Source organism: Macrotis lagotis, chromosome 6, assembly GCF_037893015.1.
Source record: "Macrotis lagotis isolate mMagLag1 chromosome 6, bilby.v1.9.chrom.fasta, whole genome shotgun sequence".
NCBI classification, from domain to species: domain Eukaryota; kingdom Metazoa; phylum Chordata; class Mammalia; order Peramelemorphia; family Peramelidae; genus Macrotis; species Macrotis lagotis.
This window is the reverse complement of record NC_133663.1, coordinates 87129377-87151256: the sequence shown is the minus strand read 5'-3', so window position 1 is coordinate 87151256 and position 21880 is coordinate 87129377. Positions and strand designations below refer to the sequence as shown.

The 21880-nt window shown below is 38.5% G+C and overlaps 1 protein-coding gene across 6 annotated transcripts in view; it reads right to left on the bottom strand.

Moving 5' to 3' along the window:
• Window positions 1-5300: 5300 nt before the first annotated feature.
• The window catches only part of RAPH1 (Ras association (RalGDS/AF-6) and pleckstrin homology domains 1), a 102745-nt gene continuing 86165 nt past the window's right edge, over window positions 5301-21880 (bottom strand). For 4 of the 6 annotated variants that reach the window (XM_074191575.1, XM_074191577.1, XM_074191576.1 and 1 more), the window contains 3 exons: window positions 17591-17711; window positions 15283-15425; window positions 5301-12753 (listed from right to left, as the gene is read on the bottom strand). In XM_074191575.1, coding sequence (XP_074047676.1) covers window positions 10801-12753; window positions 15283-15425; window positions 17591-17711 — 2217 coding nt within the window. In that variant the 3' untranslated portion in view covers window positions 5301-10800. Of the gene's footprint in view, window positions 12754-12777; window positions 13192-13215; window positions 13782-15282; window positions 15426-17590; window positions 17712-21880 lie in introns of those variants that run through there. The other 2 variants (XM_074191580.1, XM_074191579.1) reach the window with 2 other exon arrangements.

The following is a 21880-nucleotide window of genomic DNA, read 5'->3' as shown; positions in this document are numbered from 1 at the left end:
TAGGGTCACAACCTAAACTAAACTCTTTTCCTCTGGAATCATGTTTCCCTAGATTATCTGATTTCTAACTTTACCCTTTTTCCCATCCTACCCCACTCCCCAAAAGAGCAGTAGCCCAGGATGGCCATTCTTCTTTTGGGGTTTCATTTCCATGGAGATATGAATGAAATTACACTTTCATGTTCTATGGCCTTAGAGTGAAGATAACAAACTTTTAAAAAGTGCCAATTGACGATGTTGCAAGGCTTAACCTGTTGTAGGATTGATTGATGGGCCTCCTTTTGTTTGGTTTAGCAGTTTCTCCATTGCTTTGACTGTTTGATTTCTACCTCCCTCAGTGGTCCATGTTTTTGAGTGATTCTGTCACCAGGTAGAAGGATACCTACTGCCACCTTTCTGATTTTGTCTAATAATTTCCCAGAATCCCTTCTATCCTTATAACATTCATGTAGTTGTGGTAATTTTTTCACTTATTTCATCAATGTCTTACTACTTCAAAAAAAAAAGGGCAACCTAATGAGATTTTTTTTTTTTGTTCTGGTGAGGTAGGAGATTGCATTTTTTGTGTGTTTTAAACTTTTCATAGCACTTGCCTTCATATTAAAATACCTTTCCTATTGTCCTTAACCATATATTTCTCTAGTGGAGAGCATATTTGTGTCCTGGGGTTCACCATGACACTAAAAAACAGCCTTATGTAGAGGGTAGCAGGCAATCTCTAAGTAGTAAGGAAGATAGGCATTTAATTTCCATCAGTTTACACTTATTTCACTGGCTAGGAATTACACCTTCATTGGTGGTAAAGGGGGGAAATCCCCAAATGGGTTTACTTAGATTCATAAAAATTATTAGAGCCAGAAGGGACCTTAGATCATCTAGTTCAGCCCCCTCCTTTGACAGATGGGGAAACTGAGGCCCAGGGACATGAAGTGACTTGCTCCAGGTCCCACAGCTAGTTAGTGGCAGAACCAGGACCAGACTCAAGCCACCCAGTCCAGTGGTCTCTCCACTAGACCATGCTGTTTTGATTCAATATGCTATGATTTTCTTTAAAACTGTGAGAACATGTGTTCCATTTTGATGTCTTTAGGAAGATACTTGAAAAAAGTATGGCCATGTTTTGATAAATACCATTAGAGTATTATTCACAGTTCTTCTTGAAATGATTAAATCAGTGTGTTGAGTGCAGCCTTCATTAGTGAGATGGGAATTTAAAAGAAAATGGAAATTTCCAAGTGAATTGCTATTTTGTACAGTCTTCTCTCCTTGGCAAAGCATATGTTGCAAACACGTTTTCTGTTTTTGAGCAGTGGGAGGTGCATACTGCCCAGCAGACCAATAAGAGAGACTTCTAAAGAGCCATCCATATCAGAGGCTTGTGCTTGATAGCTGAAGTTTATTTTCTGTTAATATTTGTTCCTATTTCTTATTGAAACTCATACAATGATATGAAAATTGACAAATACAACAGGGCCATCCCATGTACCTGTGATTATTTACGCAAATAAACCTTGCTAAATATCTTGAAACATTTTTGTAAAAAATAAAAAACCCACAAAAGTGCTTATTTTCACATTAAAATGGAAGTGTCTTTTGCAACTTCAAAATTCTATGGAAAAGCAGTTTCTATCATACCTTGTGTCCATGTACATTTTTAAGAAACAGAAAAATATGGTTTACAGGTAGGATGGCCGTGATTTGTGCTCTGGCAGTGCTAACTAATCCAGTTGATGTATTCTTCGCTCCCAGAGAGAAAAGATAGTTGGTGACAGTGAGACGTTATAAATTGTGGAGGACTCTGGGGAGCAGCTTGTCTGCTATGAGTAATGTGTGGTGTATGTGTGCCATTAAGCTGCCTCCAAATGAGTGGGGAACATCAACTTTTTACATTTTTTTAGATTGTACTTGGAATTAACTGTTGCTGTGTATTAAGAACTTGTTATAAGTCTTAAATAAAACCCACAAAGCACATAGAAGTGACTCGTGAATGTTTTTATTCTTAAAGGAACATTTAAAAAACTTCAATGTATCAAATTGACCTTAAAGTATGTTGTTTCTAAAGAATTTGGAGGAAGAGATGGGTAAACATTCTGTCTTAGTGAACTGGCCAAAAAAAAAAATGACCGAGGCTCTTAAATCCCATTGTTTTGGGGAATATTCTTGGTATGTCACATTAAAATAATTTTTAATAAAGTAGAAAATGCTTCCCCCCCCTCTGTTATTGATCTTTTTAGCCTAGTCTAGGTGTTATACTCTTCCTGGTATGTACCAAACTCTTAATATGGCTTAATGATTTCAGAATGCTCTGATAGTCACAGTCATTTTTATTAAAGTATTATTGTCCCTATTTGACAAATGAGGAAACTGACTCAGGTGTTAGGTTTTTCCATTTTGCTTTGCCTGTCTTAGATCTCTAATTCTGCTGAAGATGTAAAAGTCTCAGACTTACATAGGTGTCAGTGATATGGAAACAAATCCTTGGCACTCAACCAGCTGCTGTAATGGATTAATTAAATAGGTAAAGATTACATAGCTCTAGTCTGTTGATGATCTATTTAAGTGGTGCCATCGATGGTTATCCTTATGGAAATGGGGTGTCAAAAGTGATAGCAAAGGTGGTTTTGGGGAAAAAAAATTTTTGATGGTAGAATTAAGGGGACTTGATTTGCTTTTGTCTTCACTTTAGAATCTCCAGTCTAGATTCTTTTCCTCAGTGTTCAACATATATTTTTTCTTTTGAGAAATGAGGCCTTTATCAGGAAAAACTTGTTTCAATATTTTTCCTCCCACACTTGCTATTGCTAGCTCCATCCTATTTCCCCCAGCTGCATTTAATTCCATTCTTTCTCTCCTTTTACACTGTCCCTCCTCAAAAACGCATTGCACCTGAATACCCCTTTCCAGGATCTTACCTTCCTAATTTTTAAAAAATATTTTTTCTTTAAATTTAAGGGATAGTGGGTTTAAGTGACTTGCCCAAGGTCACACAGCTAGGCAATTAAGTGTCTGAGGTCACAATTGAACTCAGGTCCTCTGGACTCCATGCTCTGTCCACTGTACCACCTACCTGCCCCTCTTATGTCCTTCCCCCCCATCTCCTATTTTACTCTAGGCTAAAATACACTTCTGTATCCAGTTGAATTTGTTTTCAACACATTTTGTTTGTTTTTGTTTTTTTAGATTTTTGCAAGGCAAATGGGGTTAAGTGGCTTGTCCAAGGCCACACAGCTAGGTAATTATTAAGTGTCTGAGGCTGGATTTGAACCCAGGCACTCCTGACTCCAAGGCTGGTGCTTTATCCACTGTGCCACCTAGCCGCCCCTGTTTTCAACACATTTTACAGCACTTCTCATATAGATGGCACCAAGCCTCCATGCTGGCAGAAGACAAACAGAAGTGGTATAGTTCTGGTCCTCTAGGGCATTCTGTCCTACTTAGACTTTATATGTACACAGAAAAATACTTAAGATCTTTGAAAGGGGAGATTGCACTAACAACTTGGGAAATGGAAGAGGAAAATTCTGAGCTGGTATTGACGAACATGCAATCATAGGTAGGTGGTGGAGAAAGACCCAGAGGTCCAGAGCAGTGTTGGCCAGTTTGTACCCTTACCTATTCTGTGCTCATGTCTTCACAGAAACTTGTCTTATATGCAGAGATTAAATTTGAGAAGAGTCTTTTGGAGTCTTTTAAAACTACCTAACCCCCAAAGAGGTTTCAAAATTACATCCTGAAATATCTGGAGGCAGGCTAGATGAAAAACTTCTGATCTCCTTAATAGTTTGATATTTTCAGATTGTTATCCACCCAAATAAATTCTCAAATGAGCTAATCTTTCTGGCCCTTCACCTTGAAATGATTTCCCCACTTCACCATACTATTAATGCTTCTCATTCCCTTACCCACCAATTATCTAGCTCTGGAGTTCTTCTAATCCACCTTCTGGTACCCTATCTGGCTTTATTCTTAAAGTAAGGTTGAATAAAGACCCCTGAAACTATAAGGTGAGCAGGGCCAAAATATATTCTGGGAATGTATTTTGTGTAACTGACCTGTGGGTTAAAATGTTACCTTTGTCTCATTAAAATGTCAATATTCCTTAATTTGGTTTTAATGTTTATTAAGCATGAAACAATGAAAATTGGGACTTATGGACCTAAGGGAAAAAAAAAAGGTAGTGGGGAGTAGAATCTCCCTTTCCTTCAATTTAACCTAACTACAATTTTGATATTTTTTTATTTGCCCAGTTAGCAACTGTATCTATCTTAACATGTCAAATATTTAAATTCTGACTTTTAAGCTCTTGTCACTTCCTTAACAAATTTCAATAGCACCTCCTAGTTATTGGGGGAAAGAAAGCATCCAAAGGTTAACATAAATCTGTATTTTAAGGCTTCTGACTAGGCTACCAGAAGAATCTACTAAGGATAATGTATTGATGAGCCTGGGCTGTCTTATACCTGTCTTCATAGAATTGTAGGCCATATACTCTAATCCAACCCTTTTTAATTATGAGTTAACGACTGGCCCAGAAAAATTTGTCCAAGTCCATACAATTGTCTGAATATCTATACCAACCATGGAGAGTCAAGGAAGAATCCAGGTTCAGATACATGTTGGCCACATGACTCAGGATATTTTTTAACCTTTGTTCTAAGCTAAAATTGCCCTTTTGTAAAACTGGCTGAGTATCCTTTTTAGTCTTATTGAAGAAAGTAGCAAGGTCAATATGCTTGTACAAATGAAGGGAAAACTAAACTTTTCAAATAAAGTTCCTTTTTATAATAAGTTAGCTCAGTACTCAACTCAACCTATGTCCAAAATTAACAGGCTCACCCTTCTAATGCTGAGTGATTCCCCTCACTGCCTTCTTCCACTTTCCATCTGCCTCTAAACAACTTAAGGGAAAGAAATGATGCTTGGGCTGCTGCTATTTCCAATATCCATTTATGTTTGTTCTTTTTTTTTTAAAAGTTTTTTTGCAAGGCAATGGGGTTAAGTGGCTTGCCCAAGGCTACACAGCTAGGTAATTATTAAGTGTCTGAGGTCACATGTGAACTCAGGTACTCCTGACTCCAGGGCTGGTGCTCTATCCATTATGCCACCTAGCCACCCCCATTTATGTTTAGAATTCATGTGTTATTGGGTCCTGAAAAAAAGAAGCAAAAAATTAAGATCCTTGACTATAAATGGCTTACTTAAAATCATGGTACTAGAAAAAAGACCAATTTATTTGGTCACTTGGGTATGTGAACATTTGCAGATCAGCTTGGGGAGGGGGGGTGAAAGAAACCCATGTATAGATGAAGCCAATATTTTATTAAGGTTTCAGTAAACTTACATAATGGAAACATGTAAATGAAAAAAAATTTACACTGACCTCATGATCACCATCCTAAGCCATTACAATAGTTTACTAACAATAATTGGCAAGAGAGTGACTCAGTAAAATAACTTAATCCAGCAGTATAATGAAAACATGGTCAGTAGTACTGAATATATCTCTCTATATTTTCACACAATCAGGGAGCAAGGCACATTATGAAATAAGAGCATACAGTTATGCAAAAGACAAGACAAAAAAAATATTGAATTTAACTACATCCTTATTGAATTGTGCATATTCTTTTGTATATCAGGTCCTTTATAATGTAGTTCCTTTTGTCCTCTCTCCCATGCTTAAAAAAGTATATTTATACATACATATATATTTATATATTTATATATGGCAAAGCTCTCCCAAAGTCAGAGTTTCTAAGAGCATCCCTCCCCCATCCCTGTCCCCCAGTATTGGGTTAAGAGATTGGGGTGAGGGAGGAATAGGAAATGGGAGAGGCAATCCCATTTAAAGATAAAAGGTGCAATTTCTTTAAAAAGTGGTAAACATGAATGTATTTACATCTAGTACACACTTTTGCACAGACTAACGACTTTTAATGTGCATCTCTGTATAGAAATCCATCAATGGCTGTTAAAATGAAGCTGCGCAAAATCATAGGAAATATACCACTTAATGCTTGTTTCTTGAAGACTTTTCTAAAGAGATAAAGAAAATAATATTTTAGGGGAGTGATTATGATTGAAGTGTTAAGTTTACAAAAATTATGTTAAACTATGCCAAATGTCAATCTTTTAATAAGGATAGAAAAATAGGAAGAAATTTAAGTGAACTTTTGTGGTTTTCTTCAAAATCAAAGAATATCTTAAAAAGAGGAGCTATTAGATTCAGTTATTCATGTCAAATTACTTATGGAAACAAACACCCACCAGATGTCCATTTTCAAAAAGTACAGTTTATACCTCTGTGCTGATAATTCTTTTCAGATGCAATACTTTTACCTTTTCCTTGGCTTTCCTAACACTTAATACATCTTTGGTACACAGCCCTGAACTCACTCACTAAACACACTCATGGCTAAAGTCATTCCATTTTTGGCGATGTTTATAACTAGTGAGATAGCCATGGTTTCATTTTTGCTATGCCTGGACAACAGAACCCTTCCTTTCATCAGCCTTCATGGAGTAACTTCACTCACTTAAGTGATTTCTACAGTATTGTTCCTCCAAGGGTTTTCAAGGTATATAGTGACTCTGGTTAGTATTTTGGCACACTATTTCATCCAAGAAGCTCAAATGAATCAAGATCTTTTCTTTTTTACATTCAGTGTGAATGAGGTCAACTTTTTTCTTTAGATGTAATTATTATGTAATATATTACATAATTAGTTCCTTTTTTTGTACTCTTAGTTATATATGTAGACATGAATTTAAATTTCTGACATGCCAATGGACAGTACAGTCTGGGGGAATGAAAACCCAAATATTCTCTTTTCGGAGTTTAATGAAAGATGTATCCTAAAGGATTGATATCCATCATCTTTAATGGAAGACATTAGTTTTCATATCCATTCTTTGGACCCCGTTTCAAGTGTATTTTACTAGGAAAAAAATGTGTACACAAGTATTCTTCTTGCCACAGTCAATGCATTCATCAGAAGGTTGTTTATATTTTAAAAAGATCCCAGGTGAAATCAATGCCTCCTCATCTTTTGTGTAAGCCATGTTTAGGTTGCTGAATCAGAGGCACACCTATGATGTAGAGGTTCATAGGATGTGTTACTTGCTATACTCAAACACTAGGTACAGTTTATGAAAAGAAATTATCTTAATTTTTTTTCTATTTTTTTTTGGATGGGGAATAGCTGGGGGGAATAAAGCGCCAAAGACAGATGGGAAAAAACCCTTGCTAGGGCTTTTGGAAAAGACCCCCACCCCACCCCAACTCACATTCTTCAGCTGAGGAAAAAAGGAGTTCACAAGCAGCCACTGGCCAGCCCAACCCATTCATCCCATATTTGCTGCATTTGTGAGTGTAATTTAAAAAGGCATTTATATCCTTTAGTACTAGGTTGTGCCAGTTGTACTCAATCACAAGGAGGAAGAACATGCTCAGGATGCTACCTTGGACTCTCATCTTCCTTGTAGAATATAATGAAGTTCACTTTCCCTGAATATTTCTTGTATTTTACAAAGAGTTCATCATGGATAAGTTAACAGATCCATTCTGGGTATAGTTATTTTGAGTGCAAAACTATTTCAACCAAGGAGTATTTTCAAGTTTGGATCATAACCCGGCTCTCAGCAAATGTACTCCTTGGAAGTGACAAGGACTATCATTCTATGGAAGTCAAAGACAGCGAAAAATGCACAAAGAATTTCAAGAACAATCAAGTATCAATATAAGGCATAGTTTGACATTTTCTTTTTTCCAGTAATTTGTTTTGGACTTGTTTTTTTCACTTAAAAAAGCAACTTCTTGCAAAATATGATCTAGTTAGTGAGTTATAGCAACTTTATATTAAGCACTTGCCTCAAACAGAGAGGAATAGAGAAACCAGATTATTTTCCTCCAATGACCAAAAGCCACACTGGCAAAACTGTAATGCTAATTTCCAAGACTAGATCCCATCCAATCTTTTAAATATTTTAATGTTTACAATTAACATGCTTAAGTTAAAAAAAAAACCCCACATATGTTACATTTATTACCAGAGAGAGAGAATTGATCCTGCTGTAGTTCAAACTTGATGGTACAGTTTGTAGGTGATAAGCAGGTTAGTATGTGTAATAACCACCAATTTGCACTGCTGTCTAAAGCAGTAATTTAAAGCTCAACTGTTTGAGGTCCTTGGAGTCAATGCTGCCAAGCCAGATTTCCAGCTGGAAAAAAGGATGCTGGACTGGAACTGTTTGTTAGCAGAGGCAGTGAAAGGAAGGCACAGTACTAGTGTCATCTGGCAGTAAAGATTTCCCTGAACCTACAGAGAAAAATGAATGGCTACATACATAAAATCAAAGGTTTGAGGTTTATTTTTTCCTTTAAGAACCCCCTAATTTTCCCCTAAAAGCTCCTTGGGGGGGAAAAGGTTAAAATATCAGCAGCAAAAACCCAAAACAAAATCTTATAGAAGAATAAAATAAACTCTCAGAGTATTACTAAGAACTTTCATTTTGGTTTATAGTTGTTGTTTCCTGCATCTACATAGGAAAATACATGAAACTTAAGCTGAAAGACAGAAATGGTTACATGGTCAACCAAGACTGCCAAAGCTTAAAAAAATCATTCCTAATTCCTTGCTGCAATGTGTTCCTTACCACAGGTCTGGGGCATTTCTGCCAACAAAAACTTCCATTAGTGTTCATTCAAAGAGTTCTTGGTCTTAAGGGAAAATGACAATTATTGGCCATTGCTGAAGGCAGAAAAAGGTGGGAATCCTAATGGATAATAGGGGACAATGAATGAATATTATTTATTAGAGTCTTGTCCAAATTGTAATAATAGTCCTAGAAAAACTTTGAAGGCCAAGGGAGGAAGGAAGAGACCTGATTTTCATAGGAAAAGCAGTCCTCTGTTCCCACCCCTATAGCTGACCCCAGCACTAAACAGAGTTGGATTCAGATTCTTAATACTCTGACCTCAGAGAGAAGGTGGATAGGGCAGGTCTTCCTTACAATACACACCTGCAGGAGGATGGCGAGAAGAATGCTGGCAGCAGCCAGGGACAAGAGCTTAGCAATTGAGCCTTCTCAAAGGCGGTGTTGGTTGGCTAAACCAGGGCCTGCTTCAGAATCAACAATGCAAATGCTTTTAAGGACACTTTATAAGCACATAAATGTTAAACACGGAGCTTTGTGAACAACTGAAAATACACAAAAATATGCTTTTTAAAGTAGCATTGCTTTAAAATGCACAATTGGTCTTATTGCTCAAACTATATGAACACAGGAGAATGGTGATGTGACAATGGAGGGGCTGCTTCCTTTCATTTTGCTCATCACTTTGGTTAGAGTGCACTGCTTTCTAAGGGAGAAAATTTTTATCCTAGATTTTTTGTAAAAATTGCTCAATCTTTTCCTATTCCCCAAAAGATGACTATCATTTGGATATTTTCATCATTACAAATATCTGTTCATGCTTGTGGAGTAAGTTATATCATGTTCTCCCCAAGATCAAGATGATAGGTCAGAATTTATGAAGATGCTCGTCTATTCCTTCCTCCTCCCTCACAATAAAACTGACATGGAACAATATTAAATTTGGAGTCATTCTACTATGATTTCATGCTGTGCTGCACATGCACAATAGGGGGACCACTATCAAGGACTCATAATTTGACATCCCAATCACTATCTGGTAGCTAAAGACAGGATTCTGATTTGTTCCCCGCCCCCCTTTGGAAGTCTAATGATATTCCAAGTTCCATATAAGATTCAGAAAATATCCATGGATTTTTGCATCCATTAACTAGAGGCTTACATTAACTTGGCTAAGACGAGGCCCCTGGTCACTCTTACTAGGGAGAGCAGCAGAAATAAACGAGGTATTTAATCTCCCTTGAGATGGTTTTTGGGCAAAGATCTAGTTGTGTAATGGGTGACCGTATTATGTAGAGATAGGTATTACATACAGCTACGTAAAGCACATGAAAGGATAACTTATAGTACCCTGGAACATATCAACATCATTAGAAGGTTGGAACTAGACATAAATATCTTAATGAATCAAACCAAAGAAATGTAGACCCAAACTTGATGAAAAGCTTCATGAAGCTCAAGGAAGAGATCCAAATGGTACTCCTGGTCAAAGCTTATTAATTTATCTCTTATTCCTCAGGGATGGAATGCCACATCCTAGAAGGCTATCTGTGGCAGAAATTAATTTTACTCCACATCACCCAATAATTTCAACATTCTTCTAGTTTTTAAAGCCAGAATGTTTTCTTGCATCATGTCTACACATAAACTGTCTTGGTGTTATCACTCCTGAGGTGCTGAGCTACTTTTCTTGGCTTAAAATACTCCCTCCCTGTGTTTGATGGTAAAGACACAAACAATTTAGGTAGGCCAAACATTCTGGTTGTCTTTTATAATTGTGAGAAATGTCCCATTATAAACTTACTCAATCTATACTATAAAACATGCACAAACAGAGTCTCATTGCACATGGACAGACACTACAAAATACCCCAATGCAGAAAAGTAAGAAAGGTTTTTGGTCCAATCCACGTGGAAGAAAAAAAAGGAACATCAAGGGATAAGACACAGACATTCCTCCACAGCCTCCTACCCACAACACACACCCATTTTTGGACTAAGTATGCAGCATGGGAGGAATGTTTACAATTACCCTTTGCTACAGCTGAACACCATTGTGATCACATTATCACACAAGGAGGTGCTGACCACCTGGATTAGAGGTGAGATGAGCCGAATGAAGAATTCTCCAGAATCCCAGAGCAGCTACCAGTCTCTGGAGAGCTTGGTGTTCTGGTCCCTTTTAGGGGGAGCAGGGGGCGGTCCCCTCCGCAGTGTTGCATAGCCCGAGATATGACTACTTCCATAGCCAACCTTCTGGGGATCAGAGAGCAGCTCAGGGGGTGGAGGAGGCAATGCCATATCATCCATGGTGGCAGTTGGTTCTGCTCTGGATATCCGGGAAGAAGAGAGGGAGCCATGCCGAGTGATGGACTTCCGTTGCAGTGTCCTATTTAAGTCGGCCAAGAATCCAGGCTGGACACTAAGGCCAGACTTTGGAGAAGTGGGCACTTGAGGAATGACCGTGGCAGCCACCTGGGGCTCGGGGGTCTCCGCTTGGGTGAGGCGGGTACTGTCATTCCGTTTAGGTCTCGTGGGTGGAGGCGCTTTCTTCACTGAGGTTTTGGACCATGGCTGTGGCTGAGGGTTAACAACGGCCACTTTTGGAGGGGTGTTTCCTGAAAATACTGATGGAATCTCTACTGGGGGGAGGGGAAGCTCTATTTCAGGTGGAGGTGGCGGAAAGTCGGAATCTGAAGGAGGAGAAGGAAATTCTACCACTGAGTCCTTGCCAGATCCACTCGGAACAGGGACTTTTGCTGAAACGCCTCCTTGGGGGAGGACTATTGGCAGACTGACTCCAGAGAGATTGAGTTTTCCAGGTTTGGGTGGAGCTGCAGGAGGTGGTGGCGTCTCCTTGTTGGGAGACCCTGAGGGTTCTGATGGGAGCGCAAACTTGCTAACCAGACTGTCCACCGAAGGTCTTTTAGACTCTTGATATTCTGCACAACTGTTAGATTTGATGCTGGAGTTTCGCTGTGGTGTCGGGGGTGGTCGCTTCCCCCCCGGACTAGAAGTCTTGCTGGTCTTTTTGACTGGAGATCCACTTTTATCAGGGGTGGGAGAGACCCCTGGGGTGGCTGCTGGTGGCGGTGGAAATGCCAGGATGCTTTCAGGGGGAGGGGGAGGGAAGTCAGGGGAGGGCACAGAGGTGGGCTGCCACTTGGGCTTGGCTTTCACAGCAGGTGGGGACTGCGGGGCCGCGCTCAGGGGCAGCGGCTTCAGAGGCTGAGGCTCTGTTGCAGGAGGGGTGGGGGGAGCTGGGAACTGACTGGCAATCTGCTTCACTACAGACGGCACCGGAGACTGTGGGGAAGGGGGTGGTCTGACACAGAAGCTCTGTTTGGGTAATGTTGGTGGGGGCACTGGATTAGGAAGAGCAGGAGGGGACTGTGGAATCTGGGAAATGGGAAAAACTGGCTGCTTTTTGGCTGGGGGAACTGGAGGGGTGAGCACAGAGTGTGGGGTTGGCATGACAGCAGGTGGTGCAGTTTTAGTGCTGGCTGGTGGGGGAGTCACCAGGGGTTTGGGAGGGGCCAGAGGAGGTGGGGGGGCAGGAACAGGAGGAGGGGGTGGGGGGGCAGGAGGAGCCTGGACCACATTCTGCTGCACTTGGTGGATTTTCAGAGGGGGAGGTGGGGGGTTGAACTGGGGAACTGATGGGCCACATGGGGCCGGTTTGAGCTGCGCCATAGCCGATCCTGGCGTAGGAGGCGGGGGTGGAGGTGGGGGAGGTGGAACCACCCCATTGGGAGGCACCAGCAGCTGAGGTTTTCCAGACTGGGAGGCTGAAGACCCGTGCTGTGTCACCAGAGGTGGTGGGGGCTTAAAGAGAGGCCCCGAATGTTGCGAGGCGTTCTGCAGCCTGGTTATTGTACTATATTTGACAAACATGGTGGCTGCTGAAACTGAGGGGGGGGCAGCCTGGCTGGGGAGGGGAGGGGGAGGGGGTGGGGGCGGAGGGGGCGGGGGTGGGGGCGGAGGGGGTGGGAGAGGGGGGGATGGTTGAGAAGCAGTATAGGGGGTAACCGTCTTGGTTTGTGGGGATAGAGGGGGCATTAGTGAAGTGTAAGGTCGGTTCAAAGACTCCATTCTGGCCTAAAAGGAGTATAAAAAAAGGGAGACAAGGGAGACAAAAAAAAGGTTATAAAGTTCAGTTCTGATTTGCTTATCTATTTTTTAAAAAAGAAAGAAAGAAAAAAGGAGCCTGGAGCATGCATGAAAATGGAGCAAGAGGATGAAGATGGACAGACCAGATGAAAGGAAGAGGGAAGCCTGGCAGAGCAAGGCTATCTCTCCAGCTGGGGGGGAGGGGGGAAGAGGGGGGCGGCCGCGGGCCAAGGCAGGGCGGGAGGGGCGGCCTCTCGATGAGTGAGGATGGTTCTGGTGCTAGTGTGCGCACATGGGAGCAGCGTGCACAGTCACACGGGGTCAGGCGACACACACACTTGGATTCGTACGAGACACTTGCATCCAACATGCACAGAAGTCCAGCAATGCAGGTAAAGGGGGGAGAGTTTCCTTATATTTGTTTTACTGGAAAATACATAAAGAAATGATTCATGAACATTATAGTAAGCGACAAGGAAAAAAAATCATTATTATATAGGAAAAAAGTAAGGAGAGAATGAGAATCATCTCAACAGGTTTGAGGAGAGGAAATCCAGAAGGAATGGGGGGGAGTCTGCTGATGACTTAAGGATGTACACAGCACTCCAGAGTCAATGTCAGTGAATGCCTCCGTTAATTAATTTAATAATGTAAGGATGTGATTAAAAAGTTCTGAAAATGATGCAGAACTATCCTGGCTAAGAGCTGCTTTCTTTTCTGCCTTTGAAATAACTTGGGCGTGTCCTTTGGAGTTTTAAAATGTGATAACAATTGATCAAAAGTAAGATTTATTTATATCACATCACAAAGGATTTCTAACCAATCTGTTAGATTTCTAATCACCAGACTGAAGCTAAGGGATGAGGGGCATCACAACATCACTAAAGCGTTAGTCGGGAAGCGCTGCTTCTGGGAATCACTCAGGTTAAAGGGCGTTGAAGGAAGAGTCGCAGACCTTAGCTGCAGGCTGCGTGGGGCGCCTCGGCTGGGCTGGCCATCACCCTGCGCCTCTGAGGCTGAGGAGGAACCGGAGAGACACAGGAAGGGGAGAGAAGCTCACAAAGCTGCAAAAGGGACTTGCCAGAATTTCTGACATGAAAATTCTTTTCAAATCCTTCTACTGATTGGAAGAGATTACTGTGCATTATTGTGCACTGACAAGAACCCTTTTAAAACGAAACTTTGGATCTTTGTTTTGGGGCAATTCTACATGTCAGAATTTATATGGATGACATCATTAAAAATGTCATAAAATAGATAATTTTATTCTGGAAATTAGAGTTAGTAGAATTTCCTGAAGCATAGTTCCTGATTCATCAGAACTAATTATTTCTTAAACACTTCCAATAATAGTTTTCTGAATTAGAGTTCTACTATTAGAAGGTAAGCAAATTAGCATCACTTATGACAAATTTTCAATTTGACTCAATTAATGAGTGCATTTGTATAAGTAATTCAGCTCAAAAACCTTAGAAAATAATGACTGAATAAAAACCTATCTGAAAGAGCAGTTAGGAAATGGACTGCTGCATGAAATGTTGTGAGTTCTTGAACTGGATGTTTTAAAGAGGAGGCTTATTATTGAGATGTGATTCGGGGCCCTTTGGTCAACTTCTTTATCTCAGTTTCTTCTTTTGTAAAATAAGTGACTGGACTAGACCAGTGGTTCTCAAAAGTTTGGTCCATGGACCCCAGAGAGTCCTCAAGTCAAAATTATTTTCATAATAATAACTAAGACAATATTTGTCTATTAAAATATTTCATCATTTTCCACCAACTGTGGCGTCAACAAATTGAATGCAGGAATGGATGGAAATTTGGGAATTCTGCTGTTTTCTACTAACCCAATATTAAAAAGATTTGCAAAAATATGTAAAATATTGCCAATCTTTTCACTATTTTGTTGAGAAAAGTTATAGTTTAAAAAACTGTAATAACATGCAATGGCTTATTATTTTAAATAAATATTTAAAAAATTTATCAGTTTTAATATCAATACAGGTAAATAGGTGTGTGTGTGTGTGTGTGTGTGTGTGTGTGTGTGTGTATATTTTATGAATAAGATTAATTAAGAGCTCTTCAGGCTCCTGAGACCAAAACTAAAATATTTGAGAATCACTGGATTAGACATTCAGCTCAAAAAATCCACATCGAAGACTTTTCTATTGATTTAATAATAGTCCAGGAAGAACCGTCCAATTCAACAAATTTTAAAGATAATGAATTAGAGCAGGAAAATGGTAAAAAAAAAAGAAAATCAAGAAATTCAGTGAAACAAGAGACTTAATGAGCAACAAACAAAATAAATTCACCCTGAATCATCCACGACTAAATAATCTGATAACATCTATTTAAACATAAGATAGTGACTCCCCATAATCATAAAGACATTGAGAAAAAAACAGAACTAAGAAGGAAGAGTTCCTTAAAAAAAGATTTCATTGTAATGTTGTTCTGTCTTATTTCTCATTAAAGCATCATGAGATTTGTTATGCAGGCTAAAAACAAGCTTATTACCTTGCTGGATTCTTCCAACTGAGTTCCTCGTTTCCAAGCTTCTGAAAAGATAGAGCTCACAATACTTTGGGAACGAATATGTCCTGTTGGCTGGGTGTCGGAAACTCCACTATCAGACTGATAAGAATGATTTGACTGAGACTCTGTTTAAATTAAAAATTACAATGGTTTTTAAATACGTCTGTTAGAGAAGTCTTTTTCCAGAATGTGTCTATTGATGTTCAATTTACAAGGCAACAAAGTTAATTTCTAACACTCAGCTTATAAAATCTACTATATTTTCCACTAGAAAATGTCTCCCAACTTAGAAATGGTAAATCTCAAGCCTACTGATCATATTAGTTCACAAAGAAATTATATAAAAAGATTGTGAATATTGTTGGAAGACAAATAGGAAAATCTAAGTAAGTAAAGAAAACATTTAAGGACAGCATTAAAAAACCTAGCAAATTTTTTTTTATCCCCCATAGAACAAGTCTATAACCTATTTTCCTTGACTAAAAAAAAAAAAACCACCTCAAAATAAAACTAACAACAGTTAAGGTGATGGTTAATTATAAATTTGATTCCTTTTGATTGAGAAAATGGGCCTTTTAAAATTTAGCGTCTGCTCTGTTACACTCACTCGGAAATGGGACAAACTACTCTAAGATTAAATGACTTTTAAAATACAGATTTAAATCTGTTGTGACTATTACCATTAGGACTTTGAAATCATTGCATTTTCTGGAGAGAGGGAAAAAGGAGGGAGAAAGAGAATGAATAAGAATATAATGTGGAATCCTGGCTATTACTAAATAAACTAGGAAGGATTACTTTCCCTTCTATATTATATTGCTGTAGTTTCCCCAGATTGCAGATCATGTATGGGGTGATGAAACCCACAAAGCTCTTATGTCATACTTTAAGAATCATTACCAATTCATTACTAAGAATAACATCTATAATCTTCCTTTCGAGGGTGGTGCAGTGGCCCTAGAGTCAGGAGGACCTGAGTTCAAATTCAGCCTCAGACACAATAATTACCTAGCTGTGTGGCCTTTGGCAAGTCACTTAACCTCACTACCTTGAAAAAAAAATCAGCAAGTAAAATCTTCCTCTCTCCAACCCTTACTAACAACAAGGGGGGGGGAGGAGGAATCATGAAGATTCTTTGGGCCTCTGTTTCCTCATCTATAAAAAAGGGATTTTTACTATTACCTTTTTCTTTGTATCCCCCCCCCCCCATTAAACTGAGGTCAGGGGTTGTGTTTTATTTAATTTCTGTTTCTTCCTCAACATCTAAAACAATGTTTTTGCACAAAGAAGTTACTCAATTATTGTTTGTTGAAGACTAGGTTACATATCTAGTAATATCTTGAGATTCTTTCTAGATCTGATTCTATGATCTATTGATCAAGGACTTCTAAAGTATCTGGGAAAAAGAAAGTCTACCCCTAAACTGTATACTATGAAATGTATTTAAATAATATTGAATTAGAACATAATGTCATGACATTTCAATTTATTTATAATGGTTGATTTGTCTTTGTTTCTTTTCTGCATATACCTGTCCGACATACTCGTTATTCACTTTTTGGTCTATATTCTTATCAAATTTGTTTTTTTATTTACTTCCTTAATTGTTCTTACACAATAATAATGCAAAGATTGTCTTGCTAGAGGCTTAAACTGGAGGCAAAAAAAAATCACAGGACTGCAACTTCCTATTTCTTTACTTTTTTATAGCTATTTCATGGGAACTGAGTCAAAGCTTGGGTTTTTAATCATTCACTGATTAAAAGTTACAGTAAGAAACAGAATCATGGAAATAATCTTTTTTCCCCATCTTTGAGATTTCTGAATAACATCATCCCATATTTAATCTAAAGTTTTCCATTCTGAAGATACTCTATGAAGAATCTTAGCCTCGGTTTTGAGGAAATAGCAGACAATTTTGAGGAAATGGCAAAAGCCTGGCAGTGAAAAATTTAAAAACGGAACACACAAATTGTTATTTTTAAGAGGGTCAGCAATTAAGATTATACTGAAATAGAGAAATTATCAGTCTTGGGAAAGGGCTAAAAATGTTTAAAGTAGCATTTCTTAATATATGTGAACTTCAAAACTTTTAAATAACTATTTTAATATAAACCATTTATTTTATTCATTTGAAAACATATTCTGAGAAGGGATCCATAAATTTCACCAGACTGATACGGGTCTAAGGGATTCCACAGCACAAAGACTGGGAATTTCTGCTTTAAAGATCAGGATAGTCTTTACCACAAATAGTGAAAAAAAAACTTTTGAAGTTTTTCTGATTTACCTGGGATGCTAGAAGAACTTGATCCAGATTTGATACTGGAACTAGACAAGGAGGTCCAGTCATAGGCTGACTCTGTTCTCTTCAGGGCTTCCTGGTAATTCAGGTAGAGTTGTTTTCCATACTAAACAGAAAAGATAGTAATTATGACTTTAGTTGAATTTAATTAGTGTAGAGGGAGGAAAAAGAATATTTGTTTATTAGTTAATTCACAAGTTTCTATTAAAGGACTTGCTCACGATGCCAAACCATTAGAATGAGTTAAGCTGCAATGTATTTGGCTAGGTATAATTTCTAATCTGGCAGAAAGAGCTGAAATGTTGCAATAGTCAATAGATAGTTATATCTGTGGATTAGATTGCTTAAAAGCAATTTAAAAAGCATAATAAAAAAAAGAAAATTTCCTTCAAAAGGATCACAAGGAATTCCAAACTCAAACTACATTTTCACCTTATCTAGTGCTCTCTAATCACTCAGTTAAGATTCAGAGTTTAAACTTCAACTAATAAGAATACATTATACTAATATATATTCATCAACATGAGATGAAGTGACCCTCTTTGTTGAGACATCTTTCCTTATGCTCTTGATTGCATCTGTCATTTCCAAACCCATTCCCCGTCCACTTTTTTTTTAAATATGGCTCTTTTCTGTCTAGAAACAGATTTCATTGACCTCCCAGAAAGTCTTTGAATGACTCTTCTATTCCTCCCACTCATTCCTGTCACTGCTAAATTTCTAGAAAGAGTAGATATCAATCTCTACCACCCTATTGAAATTGTTTTCTCCAATGCCATCAACTTCATAATTACCAAATCAAATGATTTTTTTTTCTCAGTCCTCATTCTTGACCTTTTCGAAGTATTTGGTTCCCATGGGAGAAGGCAGAGGAGAAGAGAAAAAGATTTTAACAGAACAAGGAGAAAAATCTAGTAGGTGATTTAAAGTTGTATGGTCTAGTGAAATAATTAAGTGGGGAAGAGAAATTTAGGAGAAATTGAGACAAATTCAAGAGATAATTCTCTAGATTCTACTTCCAGGATGAAAGAGGAGCAAAAGTGAGAAAAGAATATATAAAAGCTAAGGAGGAAGGCATCAAGGAAGATTAAGGAGTAGAGCCTGAAGAGGAAGACTATAGGAGGAAAAAGAGAAGGTAAGACAAGGGAAATTAAGTTGGAAAAAAGTTGGGTCTATTTCATTCTTTGTATTTTTACAATATCCCCAGCACCTAGAAAATATAAAATGCTTTTTTTTTAAAAATGCTTTTCACGGTCCTTTCATACCTTTCTAGGATTTTTATACCTTACTCTCCTCCACATGAAGTATTGGTTTCTCATTTCCTTAAACACCACATTCCACCTGCCTTTTCACTGATATCATTTATTCCTGAAATACTAGCATTCCATGTCTCTATCTCTTGGCTTCTCCTGGATTCCTTTCAAACTCAGTTCAAATCCGACTTTCTGCAAGAGGCAGAAACTTTCCACCTCCTTCCATTTTCAGCGACTTCCCTGGGAGCTCCATGAGGAATAGGACCAAGATTTTTATAATTCCTTGTAAATTCAAGGCTAAATTCGTCCTGTCACATAATAAGGCTTAACAAATGCTTGCTGATTAAATAGAACAATTGGAGGATAATTGATGGTGATGGTGAAAGAGGTAGGTTTGGTGCAGTACAGATGGCCTTAAGTTTTAACCAGGTAACTTTGGACTGAGATTTAAACAGCCAATTTCATGTGGTTACTGAAAGCTAGATTTCTCCAGGATCTGAAGTATGTGAAAGACTGCTCCAAATAACTACTGCATAAAAAAAAAAATAAAGTAACTTGGGAGACTCTATCACACACCCATCAACTGGCAAAGATGATAAAAATGTAAACTTATCCTTGTTGGAATCGCTGTGGGAAAACAAGCACATAATGCACAGTTGACGATGTGAACTGATTCTGCCCTTTTGGAAGCAATTTAGACTTGTGCCCAAAAGTCATTGAACATGTGCTTTGACTGTGTAGTAGTGATATCATTACTAATGGCCCAATTTCCTAATGAGTTCAAGCCCTACAGCAGTGTGCATGTGGGTGTGCGTGTGTGACAACTAGAAGCCAAGGGGGTAACCATCAATTAGAAATGGAACAATATCATAGAATATTATTGTGCTACAGGAAATGAAAAAGTTGGTTTCAGAAAAAGCTGGGAAGATATCCATGGACTGATAAAGGAGTAGAATCAAGCCAATTCATTATATAACAATATTATAAAGATATACAACTTTAAAAGAATCAACTCTGATCAATGCAAAGCATAACCATGATTCTGAAGGACCAATGATGGATTGAGAGAAAGATAATGGACTCAAAATGCAGAACAAGACATACATTTTTTGGACATTGATCTGACTCTTGTTAAATGGAAGTCAATGGTTTGCTGAGAAAGATATGATGATGGATCTCCTAAGTGTTTCTAGAGCATACTCTAACACATATACTAGATGCTGGGAAAGCAGATTTCAAAGGGTGCACAGGAAATAGACAGGATCTCTCAGATTTAAATGCTGTAGAAGTGAACCTAAGAATGAAATTCTGAAGACACAAAAAGAAACAAGACACTCAGTGGAGAAAAGACATGATTTGTGTGAAGAATAAATCAACAACCATTTATTGAGTGCAAGTCACTGTACTAAGTGCTGGGATACCAAACCACGCAAATATAAAGACAACACATACTCAGAAACAGAGGACAAAATACTGCACAGAAAATCCAGAGAGGAAGGAAAACTCTCCTGGACACCTGACTTAATATGAAGTTTCTGAGCAGAACTAACCAAGTAGAGGATTGAGCTGCTTGGGTGAGGGTGAAGGCCAGGGGGCCAAGTGACCGTTCCTAGGAAGTAGACACCTGGGAGAGGGGGCAGTTCTGGAGAATCAGAGGGAGGGCCTGGTACAGACACAGTGAATTTAGAACCTACTTCTATTTTAAATGAAATGGACAGATGTCCAAAATGTACAAAAAGGGCAGGGAACAGGGAGGCTCTGGGAGCCTGGCAGAATCCCATGGAACTAGTGCTTGTGGTGTGAAAGCTCAAGGAACTGAGGCTAGAGCTCTGAAGGGTTCCAAGATTCTAATTTTCAGAAAATGTGCCAGCTATTGGTAAAGGGAATCTTGCACACCTGAAGGTTCACTTTGCCAATGAAAGCACAGGTCCATTCCTTTCCCTTCTAAAAAGGAAAAGGAGAATTAAAGGAGAAAACCTTTACTGAGATAAATGGGATTATGACAACTGGAAACAGAAAAAAGGAGATGCTCAATTTTCATTTTGCTTCTACTTTTCTACCCAAGATAAAGGCTTAACAAGGAGTTAATATTCAGGATAAGTAAACAGATAAGTTAGCATTTAATTGCCCTTATTGAATTTAAGTCAGCTAGTCCAAATGAAATACATAAAAAGTAGTTGAGACACTTAATGACATCTGAAAGATCATGGAAATGGGAGAGGTACCATAAGACTTGAGAAGGACAAATATCCTGATTTTCCAGTTAATATAGTAATTTATTTTATGAGACTGACTTTACTGATCCGTAATAGAATATTTTGGTTTTTTTCTATCTCAATGAAGGGAGAAAGTGGATTTTTCGTGGAAAAAAACTTTAATTTTAAAAAATGGTGGCGAACAGAATCTGTCAACTATAGGCCAGTAAGTTTGATTTTGATTCCTGTGAAAATTCTAGATCTGATCATCTAGCTAGGGGTTATCTAAAAATGGAAAGTAGTGATTACAAAGAGCTAATGCAGCTTCATAAAGAACTGGTCATGGTAGACTAACTTCATTTCCTTTGACAGAATTACTAAATTAGTGCATGAAAGGAATGCTATAAATATAATTTAATTAGATTTATATACAAAGTTTACCTACAAAGATAAAAAGTATCTCATAGTATTTCACATTGTGAAATGGCCAGATGTGTGACTAACAACCATCTAGACAAGACAGATCCAGAATGTCAGATTGCTGAACTCAAACAGTAGTTGTTAATGGTTCAATGCTTTATGTTGTTTAACATTTTTATCTATGCCAGTTCTACATTTCTAGCTGCCTCATGCATACCTCTAAGGTTCTGCTAGTACCTCCAACTCCACTTATTACCTGTATGGCCTAGTCAATAAACTTTCAGGATCTCAGGATAAGGAAGGAGTTGAACTAGGTGCTATCTGACATCACTGACAGTTCTAAAACTACTGATCTATATCCAAAAGTGAACTAACGCATCATTCCTCGACCCCAAAACCTTGTCAGG